The 19,516-nt window shown below is 37.3% G+C and overlaps 1 protein-coding gene across 1 annotated transcript; it reads right to left on the bottom strand.

Moving 5' to 3' along the window:
• Positions 1-18,798: 18,798 nt before the first annotated feature.
• On the bottom strand, positions 18,799-19,446 carry K441DRAFT_662008 (uncharacterized protein). Its single transcript, XM_067648977.1, has one exon. It carries the CDS (start codon positions 19,436-19,438, stop codon positions 19,118-19,120), a length of 321 nt encoding a protein of 106 aa, XP_067502724.1. The 5' UTR covers positions 19,439-19,446; the 3' UTR covers positions 18,799-19,117.
• Positions 19,447-19,516: the final 70 nt, after the last annotated feature.

Below are 19,516 nucleotides of genomic sequence, written 5' to 3' on the forward strand. Positions count from 1 at the left end.
CCTCCTTAACCGTTCCCCTATCTTTACCTTTTAAACACCCTTACCTTTACCCTTACTTACCTAAATAATATATAATAAACAAAATATTAGGAACAGAGAAAGACTAGGAGGAAGAAGTAGCTAAATAGGAAAATAGAATTAACCTAATAGAAGCCTCTAAAGATAAACTAACTAACTACCTATAATACAAGATGTACCTATATATAGAGATATACAACTAGCTTAACTTAATACTCTAGGAATCGTTCTAGGGAGATTTTAAGGACTTTACGGTTGATATCTTTACGCAAATCCCCTTATACTAGCTTTAGTAACTATATAACTGCCTAAATATTAGAGGAGTATAAATTAATATTAACTATAAACAAAACAAAACACTCCCTTAGTCTTTATATAATATAGTATAAGAAGAAGACCAAACTAAATAGAGTAGAGAGATAATTAAATTAGCTAATAATAAGTACGGACCGACGCTATTAAGATTGATTAAGGTATATATAACAGAGGGTACCTTAAAAGAGTAATAATAAGCTAAAGCTACCGTAACCTAACTAACCGGTACACCAACTACCTCTACCTTTACACTATCTATTATACCTTAATCTACAACTACGTCTACCTTTACACTATCTACTACGCCTTAACCCGTAATAATAATACAGTAACTCCATATACAATCTACAGATGAGGAGAACCGCCCTGTTACTATAACCGGCTATAGTAAGGAAATTGCGAATGCAGCTAAAATATACACAGAGGAGTAGAAATACGGTAGTATGAACGAAAGCCTCGACTATAAATTAATAATATTTTACGACATTTGCAATTAAGCGGACGTACCCTAAGAAGCCTACCTTAAGGCATTCCCTACTATGCTAAAAGGACTAGCTTTAAACCACTTTTATATAAACCAACTGTTCTGCCTACTATTTATTAAAGCTTATAAGCACCTTTAGAATTTCTTTAAAAGACTAGGATTTTAACGTAAGAACCTAGACAAGTAGAATACTATTATACTTATAACAGTAATAGCAGGAAACATAAACAAGTCGATAAGCAAATATCTCCAATTATTAATCTATAGACTTCGTTAACTATAGTATAGCCTTAAAGCCCTTATTAATAAACTTTAATCGTCTATTATAGTATACGAGAAAGAGTATACGGAGAAGACATAAGCCTTCTTTATAGACCGACGGTTCTATAAAAGAGATAATAACTATAACCGTAGCAACCGTAACAACCCTCCGTATAACCGCAACCGAAAGAAACTACGTTGCTTTATATATAATAGGGAAGGATATTGCTTATGGAGACATACTAAGGAGGAGCAAGAAGAGTCTAAAGCTAAGTTTAGAACTACTAATAGAGATAGGTTTAGCAAATTTAATAACTGATTTAAGAAACGACTTAACTAATATATTATAGATTACGAGGATAACGATACCGACTTAGAAAAAGAGCTTAAGGAAGCTTTTTAAGCACTAACTATTAATATAAGTTATAAGGCAACTAATAAGAACTCACAACTAAATATTAATTACTACTATACCTCCCTTGTCCAAGTAGAATAGCAAAAAGCAATTTTTATAGCCGCCACCCTAGCTAATAAAGCCTTTAGCCATTTAGTCACAACTATAGATAATATAATACCTCTTATAACTAACCAGGACCCCTTTACCTACAATATAACCATATCCATGTCCCGCTATACTGTAGACAAGTTTATAAGTATAATAATTAACATAGGAGCATCTAAACAATCCACAGCAGGATATAGCCAATTCTTGGCATTTTAGAGACTCAATACTAATGTATAGCTTAATACCACCACATAAGGTATAGTTAACGTACAGTTCGGTATTAGATTAACCTTATTAATTGGATTAGCTAAAGTAATTACCCTAATTAATATAATCAAGTTATATATTATTAAGGTCGACACCCTATTTTTGCTTTACTTAGCAGATATGGATCACCTATAAGTGTACTATAACAACCTAAAAAATATGCTAATCACCCCTCGGAGCGAAGTACCCGTCGTATATTACTTTAGCCACCCTTTCCTACTTTGGAACACATCCCTATATACTTATTTAACCAAGTCATTTAAATAAAACCCCTGCTACCTCACCAACGTAGAATTAAAGCGACTATATTGCCGTTTTAGCCACCCTTTAGCTAAGCATCTTGTATGAATACTTAAACGCTTAGGGTATAATGTTAATAGTAAGACCTTAAATTATCTTATACGCTACTACCACTATTATTAAAAACATAGAAAGTCGCCTGGTAGATTTAGATTTACCTTATATAATAATATCGATTTTAACTATTTAATTATAGTTGATATTATATATATTAATAGCGCATCCCTTTTGCATATCGTTAATAAAGGAACACGATTTTAAGCTGGTAGATGGCTATAAAACATTAGCGCCAAGTATATATGGGATGTATTATTGTTGGTACCAATTTAATAGTATAAGTGAGTCGTGTCTAGGGGCACAAAATACGTATAGTATTGTATGCTTATTTAGACGGTGGTGACTGTCGATTCTATTGAGGTGGGCTACGTAGTCTATATACTAACGCACCTCCCCCCTAAGCTAGTGTTTCAGGAGTGCACTAGACGCGTAAGCGAACCGAACGCGTAAACGCGTACTTGGTGTATCGAACCGCGTAAGCACGCGGTTAGTATAGCAGGTGCTGTAATTATACACTGGCGGTACTTGGAAAATGGAACCACTTGCGTATAGCCTCCGTAATTGCCTTAATAGAACCATAAAAGACGTAAGAAAATATATAGGAAATCCCTCCCAAGGTGCCTTTTGGGTTGCCTTCCGAACGGTGCTCTAAGCTGGCCGTAAGTCCTGCTTACGGTCCGTAAAATGAACTATACGCCCTTTAACGGGCCGTAAATGCACCGTACGGCCTTCCGAACGGGCCGTAACTAAACCGTAAATGCTCTGTTAGTCTCGCTCTACCCATTCTATGACCTTTAGGTTAAGCTTATTTGTGTTAATTAGGGTTTTAAGAGCTTAATACGGCTTTGCCTTCGTCATAGCGTCTACTAGGTTGTCTCCGCTGCTGATCCATTTGACCTCCGTAATCTCGCGTCGTTCGTAGGCCTGACGTAGGCACATTAGGTTGACCATGAGCCTCTTCTCTTGTGTTGTACCTAGTTTGACTAGGTAGTTGTAGAGGGACTTTAAATCGGTGCATAAAACCAGGGGTAGCTGCTCCAGTTGTAGGATCTTCTGGATCGTTGATTTGATTACGGCTGCTATATTAAAGCCATGGGCTAGTGCATATAGTTTAGAAGCTAGTATACTGCGGGTTACTCGCTTGCATTTAATTGAAGACCAATGCAGTATATTTGCGTCTTGATTACGGTCCGTAAGTATAATTACGAAGCCGATTTGCGATGACAGGTCCCTATTATTGGCGAAGGAGGCGTCCGTAAATACTATTACGCTAATAGAATTTAGGTCTAGCGGTACAAAAGTAAGTCCTCTTATCGCGTTATTAATCTGCCATTAAATGCGCTTATTAAGCTGCTTGACATTTTCTTCTTGCGGATCTACTGCTTGGGCCGTAAAGGATAAGTCGTAGGTAGATTTGGGTTGACAGACTGTGGCAATATAGGCACCCCTTGTACGCTGTGCAGCGTATTGGTCCTTTATATTTATGGTTTTACGGGTCTCTCCGCGGGAACTAGTAAGGTCCGTAGGCTTTGCCGTAACGGGCTTTAGGTTTTAAGCTTGGCGTTCCTAAGTTAGCTAGATTAAGTTGCCCTTTTGTGTAATTAAGCCTCTGTTAAACTTAATTGGAGTCTACTTAGTTAACTGCTCCTATGGCTTTGCTAGGAACTTAGCCTTTTGCAGTTTGGTCTCTTCCGCATCCACAAAAGTTTGGTCCGCTAAAAAGAGGGTATTATCTGTTTGGAGTCTAACAATGCCAAGGCCATTCGATAGGGTATGTAGGAGGTAAGGGTTATAGGTCGACTGCTCTATCTTAAGTTTACTAACGTAGTGCTGGTGGTACGTCTTAAACTAGTGGTTTCCAGCTTCTGGCACTCCGTAAAGTGGTTTTACAACCCGTAAAATTGTTCCTGGTTGCAGATTAAGCTCGAGCGGTGGCCGTATAAAGATGTCCCTACTTAGGTAGGTGTTGGACTGCATATAGGCTTGCGAGATGTCCCGTAAGTAGAGGGCTACGGGTTTAGTTTGCTGTAGTCCCGGCGTAAGCGCAAGTATAATCCGTTGACTGACCCGTTGAATTATAGGCGATTGCGTAAGGACGAGGTCCTTTCTCTGGTTGTTATAAGCTTATATAACAAGCCTTGACTTTTTAAAGGCTTTGTTAGTACTAGGGTGCTTAATTTCGTTAATGAAGCGCGAGTTAAATATATGGACGCCTTGCGGAACGTCTCTCTCCGTTATAACCGTAAAGACGCCCTTCTTAAGTAGTCCGTTGATCTCTTTGCGTTGTGAGTCTGTAAAAGGGGTTTCCTATACTAGAACTGATATATCCGCAGGCGGAGATTGCTTTACGGATGTGCCTGCGGAGGTTAGGTAATTCTTCGTTATGGGGTTCTTGCGGGGGCGTCCTCGGCCACGCTTTACAGCAGGTTCCGTAGGTTTATTGGGTTTCTAGGGGACCTCTAGGGTAGGTAAGGGTGCTTTTAGTTTATTTAATTCGGCAGGTGCTTCTGGTTCGTCTAGCTTGACGTTATAGATGTTTTTAGACCGAAAATAGGGTTTTACGGACGTGCTTCTGAAGCTTATTGGTCCGCTAGGGAGCTATATACAGCAGGTCTTGTCTTCTACGGCTAGTAGACGGTAAGGTCTAGTCTAATTGCCGCTTTTACGCCATACGAGGACTTCAGAGTTAAGCGGGAGGTTGTGTACTGGGGTCGTATTAGGTCCGTTGCGGTGGTGCAGGGCGTTATTAATAGTTTGTTTAGCCCGTAATTTGACTATTTCGGCCATTGCCTTCCGTATTGCAGCTGCTTATTCCGTAATAGACGGGGTAGGGGGGCCTAGGTTGCTTATCCTTGGGTAGGCTCCGTAAACCAAGAGGGTGGGTACTAGTCCGTTAGGGCTAGCGGTGTCGTTGACGGCTTTTATAGCCATCTATAAAGCCAGTTCCTTTTAGATGTCCTTATATTCGTCCGTAATAATCTAATAAGCTCTCCGTAAAGCTGGGTAAGCTCGCTTAACAAGTCTAATGGACCAGTGCGCCTCAACTAGAACGGCTTTTGTTGAAATAGCCATGGCCGTAGCGTACTGTTGGAATTCCTTACTAATGAAGTTCCTACCAGCGTTGTGGGTGATATACTTAGGGGGTCCAAGGTATGTGTCAATCCAGCAGGTCCGTAAAATGTCCTAAGTATATTTTGCGGATATATTTTGCAACTAATGGGCGGCTTGATAGCGGGTTGCCTTGTCAACTATATGTAATACTAGACTGCCGTTAATGTACATAATATCTACGTACACTAAGTGGTTGAAGTTAAGGTCCTTATGAAGGGTGAACTTGAATCTGCCTAGGGAACGTCCGTATTTCTGGCAAAAAGAGCAGTATTTGGTTAGGTGGTTGATTGTCTTTCTGTCGACGTCGTCATGTCCAGAGCGTTTAAGAACTCTATATAGCTTTTTGGCTAATAGGTGGCCGAAACGGCGGTGCAAACGGTGGATTTTAGTACTAGTAAGGTAGCACGGGTTGTAGTTAAAAGATTTCTGAATGTAGGTCTATAAAGTCTCTCCCTATATAAGGAACGGGTGTCTAAATTGTCGTGTAATTGGTAGGGTGATATGCTTGCTTCCTGGGGCAGTTGCGGGGCTAGTTAAGGTGTCCGTAATATTGTTGTAGTAGACCTATAACCTGTCTATATCCGCAAGACAGAGTAGAAAAGGGGTGTCCGCTTTTACTATATAGAAGTTAACTAGGCTAATTGGGGTCTTAACTGCGACTGATCTAATTAATGCGGTTAAACCAATGCCAAATTGGACGTTTACGGCCCCAGCTTGCATAGTGTTAATGTCCGTATTATTATTTACGGTAGTCTTATATGCAAGGTATTGTCCGTAACCTGCAGTAGACTTCTTAGAGGTACCTGTATCAATTATAACGCTATAGAATTCTTTGGGGGTATAGCGTTCTGTAGTAATATATGCAAATGGGTCCTGTTCGCGGTCCGTAACGTCCGTAATGGGTCCAACGGGTGTACTTACGGGCCAGTTTTTGGGTGTAATTGAGTGTATAAAGGAGCGGTTGGCTAATACGGTTATAGTATTAAAGGCTTAACTGTCCGTAAAAGGTCCAAAAGTAGTTAGGAATGTCTCTGAGGTCTCCTGTTCCTGAGTGTCTAAGTTAAAGTCAATTATAAGGGCTTCTATTGACTTGTTAGGGGGCTCCTTTGCTTCCTTTCCTTCGTATTCTAAAATGAACTGGTTGATCCGGTTATTAAGTCTCTTCCTAGACTTGTTATGTTTTTCCTAGGTATGCCTTATAGACTAACATCCTTCCTTGCCGCACACAAAGCACTTCTAACTGGTTCGTCTGCGGGGGTATGCTTTCGTACAGAAGTTGCTGCGGAGGTTGCGGGTAGAACCTGGTTGATGCGGATACTGCTAGCGGTATCGGCGGTCTGTAAAGTAGGCATCTAAATTAGGTTGCGGATTTTGTAGGTCCGTAATAAAAGCTTAAGTACTGCCTAGCGGGTTTAAGGCTTCGTACGTTATAATGGAGGACCGTAAATCGTTAATAAGGCCAGCTACGGTGTCTGCGGGCTTATAACAGGCGTATTTGCAGGGTTCTATTTCCTGGCAGGCCGTAATCAGTTTGTTATGCAAGAAGTCGTCCGTTTGAAGCTTAATATTAAGACCGTGCTATAGGTGGCGGAGGTCTTTAATAAGGATTTGTAGGCACTCTATGGTTGATTTTTTAGTATTCTTGTCCATTACGGTCCGTAACTTGGTCGCATTCTATTGGGTAAGGATATTACGCCTATATTCTGGTCCTTTAAAGTAGTTGCGTGTGGCTTCGCATAGCTTATTAAAGGGAATACTAAGGGGGTTGCTTTTGAGGTTGGTGTAGTAGTAGTTAAGTGCTAGGCCGCGCAGCATGGTAGAGTAGGCTTGGCTAAACTCCTGTTTAGGAATATCGGCCTTCTGACAGAGGTCCGTAAAGATAGTTAGTTTAAAGTCAAAGTTGTCGTTTTTACCGCTATACTTGGATTCGTCGGTGTAGAGCTTAGCTAGGTTAGCTAGCTCCTTGCCGTAGGTCTTTACTTAGGTAGTTTGCGGGTCTATAGCTTGCGGATTTGTGGGTTGCGGATATGTGGTTTGAATAATAGGAGGGGTTTGGTCCGTATTTTGGTTCGCGGGGGTATTACGGTCCGTAATTTGGGTTACAGGGGTATTACGGTCCGTAACATAAGTACTAGGTGTACTTTGGCCAGTAAGATCAATTCCGAAACTGCTTGGGTTTGTAGGACGAATTTGGTTAAGAGGGTCAGGTATAAGGCTAGTAATTATATTAAGTTTGGAAGAAGCAAAGAGTTCCTTGGTAGTGTTGTACTCGTCTAGGATTTCTTCCTTAGTCTATTCCGTTCGGTCCTCCTTATGTATTGTATTATATAAGGACCGTGCAACAGTAACCCGTTTGTTCCTTTCAACCCATACGCCTTGGTTACGTAAAAGGGTCCGTAGGTTACGGATAGTAGTGGGGTTGTATTCCTTAAAGATGGCTTCTGTAAAGTCCGCAAAGTCTTCCTAGTATTGCTCCCATAGGTCGACGTTTATAAGCTTAAAGTATTCGTACTTAAGGATTTTAAATTTGATATAGTTGTTGACGTCATCTATAGACGTAACGTCGACTCCTTGTCTCTACTTCTTTTGACCTTTATTAACCTGCTTGCTAATGTCTGCCATACTGTGCAGTGTAGTATAGTGCGTAGCGGGTGGAAGAGGTCTTGTGAGGGTCCGTAAAATCGGTTGACGGGCCCGTTACGGTTCGTAGAAGGGTAAGAGGGTCTCTATAGAGTCTTAATAGGTCCGTAGTGGTTTGTAGGAGGGTAAGAGGTCTCCGTAACGGTCCGTAAAAGTGATTAACGGGTCCGTAACGGTTTATAAAAGGGTAAGGGGTCTCCGTAAGGGGTTAGAGAGGAGGCCGGGGTATTTTGGTAGGGTGTGGTGGTCGCGTTTTTGGTATAATCGTGTTTTTAACGTGGTCGCGTTGACTACTGGTACAGTGGTTAATATCTCTAATTAAGGTGGAGCGTAAACGTCTTCCAAAACTAGGGTAGATTTAAGGTAATTCTAGGTAAGGTGGAGCGTTAGACGTCTTCCAAATCTAGAGTACTTTAATTCTCTTTAACTGAAATAGGGGCTTGCAAGGTGGAGCGTTGGACGTCTTCCAAGCAAGTGCGTATCTCCTGATCTGTGCGCGCTTACTAATTAGTGTTGGTACCAATTTAATAGTATAAGTGAGTCGTGTCTAGGGGCATAAAATACGTATAGTATCGTATGCTTATTTAGACGGTGGTAACTGTCGATTCTATTGAGGTGGGCTACGTGGTCTATATACTAACGCACCTCCCCCCTAAGCTAGTGTTTTAGGAGTGCACCAGACGCGTAAGCGAACCGAACGCGTAAACGCGTACTTGGTGTATCGAACCGCGTAAGCACGCGGTTAGTACAGCAGGTGCTGTAATTATACAATTATAAATGTGCTAGATTAATATATACCTAGGACTTTCTAATATTATTACATACGATATAGGCAAGAATTTTATAAGTAAGGAATTCAAATAATACGCTATAATATTTGGAATAGTTATAAGAAGTATACCTGTTAAAGCCCACAATTTAGTCGGAATAGTAGAACGCTACTATAGCCCCCTCCGTTATATATACTATATCATTACTATAGAACTGCTAGATATTAGTAAGGATATGGCCCTGCAAATAACTTTTAAAGCAATCAATAATTCCGCAGGCCCTGACGGTCTTATACCCACCTTACTAGCATTTGGAGCTTACCTATGTATGGTAGATTCCGACGCACCTAACCCTATAGTTATACAACGAGCAGCAGCTCTTAAAAAGGCTATAGAAGAAGTTAAGAAGCTTAGAGCTGAGCGCTAAGTGGCAAATGCCCTTAATATGCGCAACGGACCTAAAACAACTGCAATCTATAACCTACTACTTAACTCACCCGTATTGGTATAGAGAGAAGGACCTATAGGCCAACCTAGCTACTAGTCTGGTCCGTATAACCTACTTAGTATTAAAAATAAGACCTATACTATATAACTTCCCTATAGACCCACTAACTTCCGCAGTATGGTCGTGAAACTATATCTAGTAGACCCTAAGATTATAGAGGATATATAACTAGAAGATGATAAAAGCGAACCACCTTAAACTGAGCCTAAACCCCTACCTTAAACTAAACCTAAACCCCTACCTTAAACTGAGCCTAGACCTTAACCCGTTAAGTATAAAAGAGGTAGACTATATAAGTACCCTATTAAAGCTAATACCGCGAACATTTTAATATATCTATAAGATAAGGATAATAATTAACTTATAAAGTCTAATTAGTTTATAGTATTACGCCAGAAGGAAATTAAGGGATTACTTAAGAAAGGAGTTTTTGAACTAGTTAACCCTAAAGATATACCACAAAGCAACAGAGTATTTAACTCTAGATTTGTTAATAAGATTAAGAACCCCGGTTCTAATAAAGCCTTTAAGAAGTTAAGACTAGTTATACAGGCATATAATGACCTAGAAAAAGACCTCGTATTAACCTAATTACCTATAATCTAACGAGTTAGCCAACGCCTTATTCTCTGTATTACAGCCATAACTTAGAATAATGGCACACATCTCTATTTACGAGATATTTTATAGGCCTATGTATAATTAGCTATAAGACTAAATCGAGACTTCTATATTAGGGCACCTCTCGAACTTAGTACGGCACTTAGAGTCTTATAAGGCATAATTCTAAAGGTTATTAGACCTTTATACGGCATTCCTAAGGCAGGCAATTATTAGTTTAAAACTTACTATAACTACTATATTAAAGAACTAAACATAAGCTAATCTACTTATAACCCCTGCTTACTCTACCTTAACAACCCCACAAATTTTGGAATAGTTGGTTTATAGACTAATAACACCCTCCTACTAGCTAACTTAGTCTTTACAGCTTTAGAATAGAAGAAGATTAAGAAAGCTAAGTTCTTAACTAAGAAACGCGAATAACTTACGCTAGAATACCCAATTAAATTTAATGAAGGCATTATCCGACAATAGGATTATATAATTACGCTTACGCAGGAGCGCTAATGCCAGAACTTAACCCTTATTAATATTAAGGAAGCTATTACAACAACTAGTTTTAGAGGCACTATTTGTATAGCACTTATACTTAAGGACTAATATATCGCCTAATAAGTAAGAGGAGCTTATATTACGTCCGTATGCCAGCCTAAAGCTTCTTTTAATTTATCCTACGCTGTCTAAGTAATTAACCCTAATAAGAAAGACGCAAAACTGCTTAATAAGAGGATTTAGTGGCAAATTAAGAACCTAATAAGAGGTTTAAACTTTGTTAAACTTAATATAGAGATATTACAACTACTTATATTTACTAATTCCTTATTTATAAATAACAAGGATCTCTTATTATAGATTAGATACATCCTAGTACTAGCAGACTTATTAAATAAGGCGAATATCGTCTACTAGTCCTTAGTTAAGTGTAAGAGAATCACTAGAAGCGTACTAGCCTCCGAATTATATACTATGGCCTATAATTTTAACATCGGCGCTGCAATTAAGGCCATAGTTAAATTGTAACTTAACATTAGCCTACCGCTTATCCTTTACACCGATTTAAAGTCGATTTATAAATACCTCGTTAAACTAGGAACTATATAGGAGAAGAGACTTATAATAGATGTTATATGCCTATATTAGTTATATAAAAGACGCGAAATAGCTAAAGTTAAGTGGATTAATGGAGATAGTAACCCTATAGACGCTATAACTAAAAGCAAACCGTTATTAGCTCTTAAGCGACTTATTAATATAAACCGAATTAAGTTAAAGACAGTAGAATAGGTAGAACGTGCTACTGATAATAGCACTAATATAAAGGTATAGGGTAAGGAAGGAAGGAAGGAAGGAAGAAAAGAAAGAGAAGTGTATATATGGATTTTTAAACTGCATAGTTATAGAATACTAGTCCTCCGCATTTTCTAAAGTACTCCTAGTGTAGCTAGAATATATTACATTACAATAGGAGGCAAATTGCCGCCATATGTGGCAAGTTGCCGTTACGTAAGGTAAGTTGCCGTTACGTGAGGCAAGTTGCCGTTATGTGTCACCGCGGCACTAGCGTGGTAAGGAACCTTAAGTTCCTCACCCTTCTTCATATTAGAAAAAGACAATATCTATCTATAACACCGCATAGTACATATTATTGTGATATATGTATTCTGCACGTTGTTAAAGCATACCAATAATAGCAGTAGATTAAACCTAAAACCCTAATTAAAGAAATTAATAAGGGTACTTAATAACTACTAAGGGTAATAAGACGCGCATATTTAGCGTTAGAAACCGAGTAAATATCGTAAGACGATTAAATATTTGCTTTAGTGCACTCTAAGTAAAAGAACGGTTATTAGGAGAAAGGACTTGCTAATGTAATATAAACTAACCCCTCTTTCGCATAACGAGAACACAGAGACGGCATTATCTCACTAAGAGATAATATCGCAGCAACGGTATAAGTACAACATTGCGCTTATAAAGAAGAAGAAATTTTAGGTATAATAAGTAAAAATATTAACTAAATTAATTAGATGGATATTATACCTCTAGTAAACGACCTAGAGATACTAGGTATCTTTAAGGACAAAGATAAAAAGGAGGGACATAGTGTTACGGACGCTTTAAGTATAATACTATAACTACTTAGAGAAGAGTTAGAGGAAGCTAGTTGGTTAATATAAGCACGGTTTAGAATAGAGCCTATAGAACTATATAATGAGGAATAGTAAGTAAGTTATATAATATTATACGCAGAGTACGCGGTGTATAGATGGGATATACGTATAATACGTATAACATATACCTTATATATAAGAAGGATTCTTAGGAGTATAGATGTGTATTTAAAGGACTATAGTCCCTACCTAGATAGTTCCCTTCCTTGTAGTAAATCTTAGAATATAATTAGAGTTAATCTATTAGGCAACCACTCTAATAATTATATTTAAGTTACTGACTATTATTCCTTACCTATATACCTAGCCTATTAACAAGTCTACCGTAGTTCCTACTATAAGGCTTCGTTATAATATCGGACGCTCTACTTATAGGCGCTATAGGTTTTCTCCTTTAAGTAAATTCCTACCCCCTAGAATATCTTTTTATTATATTTAAACTACGTATAATAGCTTAGCGGCTATTATAGTACTTTAATACTACTAGGGAAGACGTATAGGTTATAGTAGTCCTTCGGCTATTAAAAGAATGGGAAGCTCTTAGCACCATCTTTACCCTAGTAGTTAAAGAAATAGAAGGCTATTATAGAGAGGGGGTAGAGAATAGGGTTAGTGTTCCGCATATAGCCCATATACTTAACCTTGCCGTACTAATTCTGCTTCCCTTATATTATTAACATAATTATACACAGCGCTAACTCGTCCGGTTTAGGCCCTTTGTTCTTTAGTTTAATAAAAATAAGGTTAGTAAGCTAAACGTCCTATCTACTTTTACTACGGGTAATAGTAATATAGCCTAAGGAATGGGTTAGAAAACGGCAGCTATATAAATTAGATAGGGTATATACGAACCTAATAAATGCTTAGCTGTAGTTTAAAGGTAAGACTTAACTAAACCTAGTATCTTAGAGCCCGTTTTTTAGCACTAAGTAATCACCTTTTTAAGCCCTTTAATGTTATAGCCGCTAGTAATTGTAAATAGGCCTCAATTAATAAAGTTAACGCGTTAAATCCGGTCCTTATTGCGGCGGATACTATCTAGTACTGCCGAGAGCTTTGCCCCCCGCAGCGGCTGTAAGGTCTTGCCTTCCGACTATTATATATAAAGCTCGGTAATAGCGGAGACGTAGCTATTTATAACTAAGTATTAGACTATCTCGTTAAATAGGGCGTCTAGGGCCTCCTTATCCCATATATCCCCATCCTCCTTTACAGCTTCCTCCCCTATGCCTACGGCTGCCCCTACAGCTGCCCCTATAGCTACCCCTATAGCTACCCCTGCAGCTACCTTCCCCCCTAGCTGCCCTACCCGCTTAACCGTCTTCTACCTCTTCTTCGCCCGCTTACTATCTTTCTATATCTCTTTCTGTTTTGATTTCCGTTTTTAATAGCTAGTAGCCCATAATTCTTAGTTAATAACTTACTACTCTAAAAATAGATAAAGTTTATCTTCTATTACCTAGGCGCCGTCCATATTGCCTTCTAGTCTCGCGTATTAGTCTTCCCACTTTTTCTGCTTTAGCTTATACGCCCTTATAGTATTCTTTAAGCGCTAGGCCTTATAAATATCGTGTAGCCGTGCTATCTAGGCCTTAAATTTGCTCTAGAGGCTATAGGGGGAGGAGGCTAGGGGGGCTTCCGTCGACCGTAAAGTGGACCGTAGGGTAAGGAGATTCTTGAAAGACTCTATTTCCATAAAAGGTAAGGGGGAGACGCGTAAGCGCGGCGCGGGTAAATAAAGCCACTAAACGCGTAAATATTAAAGGAGGAGAAGAAGGAGAAGAGGGCTCTATATTATACAATTATAATTACGGTAGGCCTTTCTATATAAAATCAGAAGCCCCGCGCAAGCTAGCGCGGGCATAAGGACAGAAGAGGGTTGGAAAATGGATTGTCAAGGTAATAGTAAGGTCGAAGGCGCGCTAAGACCCTCTATACTAACCTAGTACTAACCTAGGCCTCAAAAACGCGTCTGAAAAGTAGGGGCCACCACTAAAGGGGGGGGGGGTAATATTTAGACGATATGTCGCGGACCTTAGGGGGTCGTGTATAACCTAAGGTTATGCTAAGCCTAACCCAGACCTCCGATACCTAGATATCTATACCCTTTAGTACGTATTATATCTTAATATATAGTCTTTAACCTCTTCGGATATTCTATCCTAAAATTATTTCCTTTAAACAGCCTTAAGGGTTCTATTAACACTATAGTAACCCCTAAAAGGGTTATCGTAGGAAACCTTTAGATTTTTATCTTAAACCACTTAGTCCTTTAGGATATATACAGCACCCTTAAAGCATAATAAACCCTTTTAGTCTTACTACTATAGCTTCTTAGTAACTCCGGCTAAGTTAGTCTCTACTATATCTTTCTACCTCTCCCTAAAAACAAAGGCGTTCCTTTATTATACTTAAAAAAGAAGATCTAAAAAGGGTTTGTATAGATTACTTACTTCTATTTTACCTACCGCTATTATAAATATAAGGCGTAGCACGAAACGTTTTAAACCATTAGTATTAATAAATTCTCCTACCGTTATATAGTATGCTATACTACAGATAAGCATTTTACCTATCCCCCTTAAATCTAGATACTCGTAGCTAATACGCCGTCAAGTTAAAGGTACCGCGATACCCCTAGTATATCCTATAGAATTCTCGCTAATTCTAGGGTATACTAACTTTATAATATCTACCTAGTCTATAACTATATCCTATAGCTTTATAATTATAGCGCTTTATAGCTATATCGCTAGGATCTTTACCCTACTATAAAATTTAGTAGTTCTAGAAAAAGAGCCTTCTTTTTTTTAAGCAAATTTTGCAATATAGAAATTATTTCCCCTATACTGTCCTAGATCCTCCCAGTCTTATAATTTAAACATCTTAATAACCTATTAGCGGGATTTATCTTTCCTAGGCAGTACGTAATTTTAAAGTTATACTATAATAATACCTCTACCCATCTAGCTTATTAACCGCTTAACATCTTTATAGTTATAAAGTATTTTAGATTATTATAGTCTATAAGGACTTTAATAAGATAATTGCTTCCTATATAATAATATCGCTAGTACTTTATTACTATAACTATTGTAAGTAGCTCCTAGTTATATGTTATATAACGCTATTTTATAAGGGTTATTTTCCTTAACTAAAACGCTATAGGATACTATTCTCCGTCTTTTAATTAAGATATAATTACCCCTAGGGTAAAGCCGGATGCATTTGTTTTAAAGTATATATATAGTTCCTAGCAGAAGTATATTAGAATAGGCGTTAATATAAACAAATCCTTTAACTAGTCTATAGCTTACTTAGTAGCTTCCCTAAATATAAAGGGTCCTAACTTCTTGCTATTCTTAGATCCCTTTAGCAGCTCGGTAATTAGAAATACTACTTACGTATAGTAAATAATAAACGTTTAGTAGAAGTTTGCCATACCTAAAAAAACCTATACTTCTCTAAATATTATAGGGTAGGGCTATTCCCTAATAGCGTCCACCCGGCTTTTCTCTATTAACACTCCGTTAACGCTAATAATAAAGCCTAAAAAATTAATACTAGTAGCATAGAATATATATTTCTTTAGGTTTATATAAAGCTTATATTCTTGCAGTCTTTTTATACTATTTATATATAGTATATATATATACTTCGTAGCCATTAGAGTAGACTATAATATTATTAAGGTAAACTATATATATCGTGTCTAATAGGCCTAAAATATCGCTAGTGCGTTAGTAAGCCTAAATAGCATTATTAGGTACTTAAAGTGGCCGTACTATATTTAGAACGCTGTTTTCCACTTATTACTAGCTTTAATCCGGATTTAATAGTATATATCTTTTAGATCTAATTTTATAAATATCTTTACGCCTAATAGTCTATTAATAAGCTCCCCTATTAAAGGTAGCGGGTAGTAATTCTTTATAGTAATCCTATTAAGCGCCTAGTAGTTAATATAGAGATATAGGGTCCTATCCTTCTTAGGTATAAATATAATTAGTACCCCTACTAAACTTATAAAAGGCTAAATCTATCTTCTCTAAAGATTGTCTACTATATATTAACATAATACCGCTAGCTTATTTTCTAATAGGTTATATAGTAGTCCAAAAAGAGGTTACTTATTCCCTATATCTATTTTATACTTAACTAATATAGGGTTAAATAAGGTTTATACGGCCTCTTTATTAGAAATATCCTCTAAGTCTATATATTCCTATAGGATCTCTAATTCCTTAACTATATATAGCTAGATATTTAAAAATAAATACCCTATATTCCTATTTTTGGTGTTAAGAGTAGTATATATAGTATATACCCACCCTTCTTCTTATATATAGCTTAAGAAAGTCTTTTAATCTTTAACTATAATATATAGTTAAGTCTTTTAGTATTAATATAAGGCTAAAGGCCAATTAATATCTAGATTAACTTATTAAAGCTATAGGTATCCTAAAATAAGGTTATACCCCTTAATTTCTATAGCGTAAAAGCGCATCTCCTATATATCCCATTAACCATCGCGGTCTTAGCTAGTCACGGAAAAAGTTTACTCCCTATAGTACGGAATCTAGTAGCCTCTAATACTTTAAACGGTGCGTATCTATAAGCCGCTAAGGTCTAAATCCAATTCTTTTACTAGTAATTAAAAGATAAACCCTATAGTCGCGCCGCTATCTATAAGGCAGTCTTACGTTACCTATTTATTATTAACTTAAAGAGAGATAGGAATAACTATACGGTAACTTACTCCCTCCTTCTCTTACTAGCCTAGTATAAGGGAGTAAAGATCTACTAGGCTCTCTCTTTTCCTAATTAAGCTAACTCTTACTTTTTTTACTATTAGAGCGCTTTATATAGCCCTTTTTACCGCAGTTATAATAGACACGTAACTTATTTGGATTGGGTTTCTACCTATTATTATTCTAGGATTAACTAGCGTTACTCTAGGGCTATAAAGCCTACTTACGTTATCCTTCTATAGAGCGGTTAAGTTGGAATCTACTCCTATTTTTAAAGCTAGGTCTAGTCCTACGCTTTTTATTATTGGCATCTTGTTCCTTTTGCTTACCTAAATAGTCTCTTTTAGTATTCTTAATCTAAGTAGCTTTAGAGATAAGCTTTTCTTAANAGGTAGGAATTTCNCCCTTCTCNTANATGGCCTATTAAATCTTANGTTNTANCTTAGNAANTAGCTAGTAAAGTTATATAGCGTTATCCTATAGGTTTAAGTAGGGTATATTATCTTCTAGCTCTTTTAAGTAGTTTATAAACTAGACTATACTTTAGCCTTCTTACTATTTAGCGTTATAGTATTCCTAGTTATAATCTATCCCTTAATTAATAGGGTCTTAGACCTAATTAACCAACTAAAACTTAAGTTCGCTAAATTTAAGGGGTATAGTAAGTTTCTTCTTATAGCGTATCTATAAACTCTTAATAGTGCTATATAGGAAGGTAGAAGTAATTAGTATCTAATTATGCTTATTAGAGTAATGTTTCGGGTCTAGCTAAAACTTAATTTTATATTAATAGATAAAACAATTATAGTTCCGGAGACTATTACTATTATACTTATTAGGTTCCTTTATACAAAATTTAGGTTTTTTTTAACGTTATAGCATAGTATAGCGTTATCCCTTTAAGTCCGCTTTGTGTCTAGGGTGTCTATACTTCTCCTAATTATCCTTATAATTATTCTTAGTAGTTTTAATATACTTATCTTAATTATATCTCTAACTCCTTTATTTTTTTATAGGGTCTTATATAGCAACCACTTTAATAACTTCCTAGTGGTAATCGTTCCTAAAAGTCTTGCAAGGTTAGATAGACCAGCCGTAGCTTCCTAGTCTACTCCTTTATAAGTAGAGGGGATGCGCTCCTCTAAGGAGACTCTATTAGCCTTTTATAGTAAGGGCGTTATTTTAGGGGGTAAGGAGGTATAGCCCATCATCGTCAATTAATAGCCGTATATCCCCTCTATAATAGATTATAAGCGATTAGAATTATAAAACGCCAGTTTAACTAGAATATATAATTATCTAATTAATAGTATAAAATAAGAGTTATAGGTAAGTAGAAGATAAGTTAAGGTAAAATAAGCTTTATGTAATAAAGGACAAATACTTTCTAACCTCTTTTATTTAGAGACTAATTGCTAGTTCTTCTCTAGAGGAGAACCAGCTCCCTATATAATTCTTTTAAGACGCTAGTAAAACCCTTTACCCCTTATCTATCTAACCGTATCTTCTAGGACGTAGATGGAATATAAATAGGATATAGATAAAACCTCCTACTATCTTATCTAATATATACCTTTTAGGGAATTTCGTTACACTAGCGCTATAATCCTAATCTATATAGTGATATAAGAACTATAAGCGGATAATTAGTAAGATATACTAAAAACTATATAGAGAATAATTTAGATAAAGCTATTTACAAATTCTATAATTTAATTAATATAATTAAAATAGCTAAGTAGCTTAGTAGAAGGCCTATAACTAAAGTTCTTATACTACTAACTATTAAATTTAAGATTTAAAAGCGGGCTACTATTACTAAAATACTATTTAAGCTATTTAAAAATAATAATACGTATATTAAATTCGTTTATACCCTAGTTTAACTATATTATTAATAAGAAACTTATTAGCCTAAAGCCTTAAAATAAAAAGGTTAGATTTTATTATCTTTAAAAGTAGTAATCTATCTTTTATAACTAAATAAAAGAAGTTTGTTAATAGATTTAAGAACGCCTTAAAGGATTACTATTAGCGCTATTAAATATAAGGGTGTGGCTAGAGCGGGTTAGCTACCTTTTTATTAGCGTAGGCAAACTATAGAGCGCGTTAGGCGAAGCTGCGCACCTAAACTGCGCTAAGAAATGAACCGCGGACCTTAGCTAAACGTATCTCCGCTGCCTAACTGCATCGGACTCTCCTACTGCTGCAGCAAGCAGTCTAGGTATCAGCTATACCCGTCTTCCGCCTAGACATAGTCCCTTCATCTCCAGCCCAGCCTTTGAAAAATTCTATATCGTTTTAAAATCTTTATGGGCCCTGGAGCAATAGGCTACGCTGTGTCTTGAGATATAGATAGCGAGTGCGTGCGGTTGCCTCTTATACCTATGGGTGCATTGCTCTTGCTTCCTGAAGCCTGTAACGTCCATAGCTGTTGAAGCGAAGAGTAATGGTCCAAACATGCTTGAGTAGTCGGATGATCCAGTCCGAGTTTTTCTTGATAGCCAGCGCATGCTCTCTGGTAGAGCGGTGAAGCATCTTTATACTGCTGCCGCTGGTGTAGCAAGTACGCAAGGCAATAGACGCTCGTCAGCGTGTCGGGATGCTCCTTCCCCAGCGCCTTCTCCTTCCCCTCCAGCGCTCGTCGGTTCATGTCCTCGGCCTGCTCATACTTCCGCTGGAATCGTAGCACCGACGCTAGGTTGTCCACGCTCGTTAGCGTGTCGGGATG

This window comes from Cenococcum geophilum, assembly GCF_001692895.1.
Source record: "Cenococcum geophilum 1.58 unplaced genomic scaffold K441scaffold_28, whole genome shotgun sequence".
Taxonomy (NCBI): domain Eukaryota; kingdom Fungi; phylum Ascomycota; class Dothideomycetes; order Gloniales; family Gloniaceae; genus Cenococcum; species Cenococcum geophilum.

What these genes read in the sequence shown, in the direction of transcription:
- K441DRAFT_662008 (XM_067648977.1), bottom strand. Translation starts at nt 19,438, where the DNA reads ATGAACCGACGAGCGCTGGAGGGGAAGGAGAAGGCGCTGGGGAAGGAG.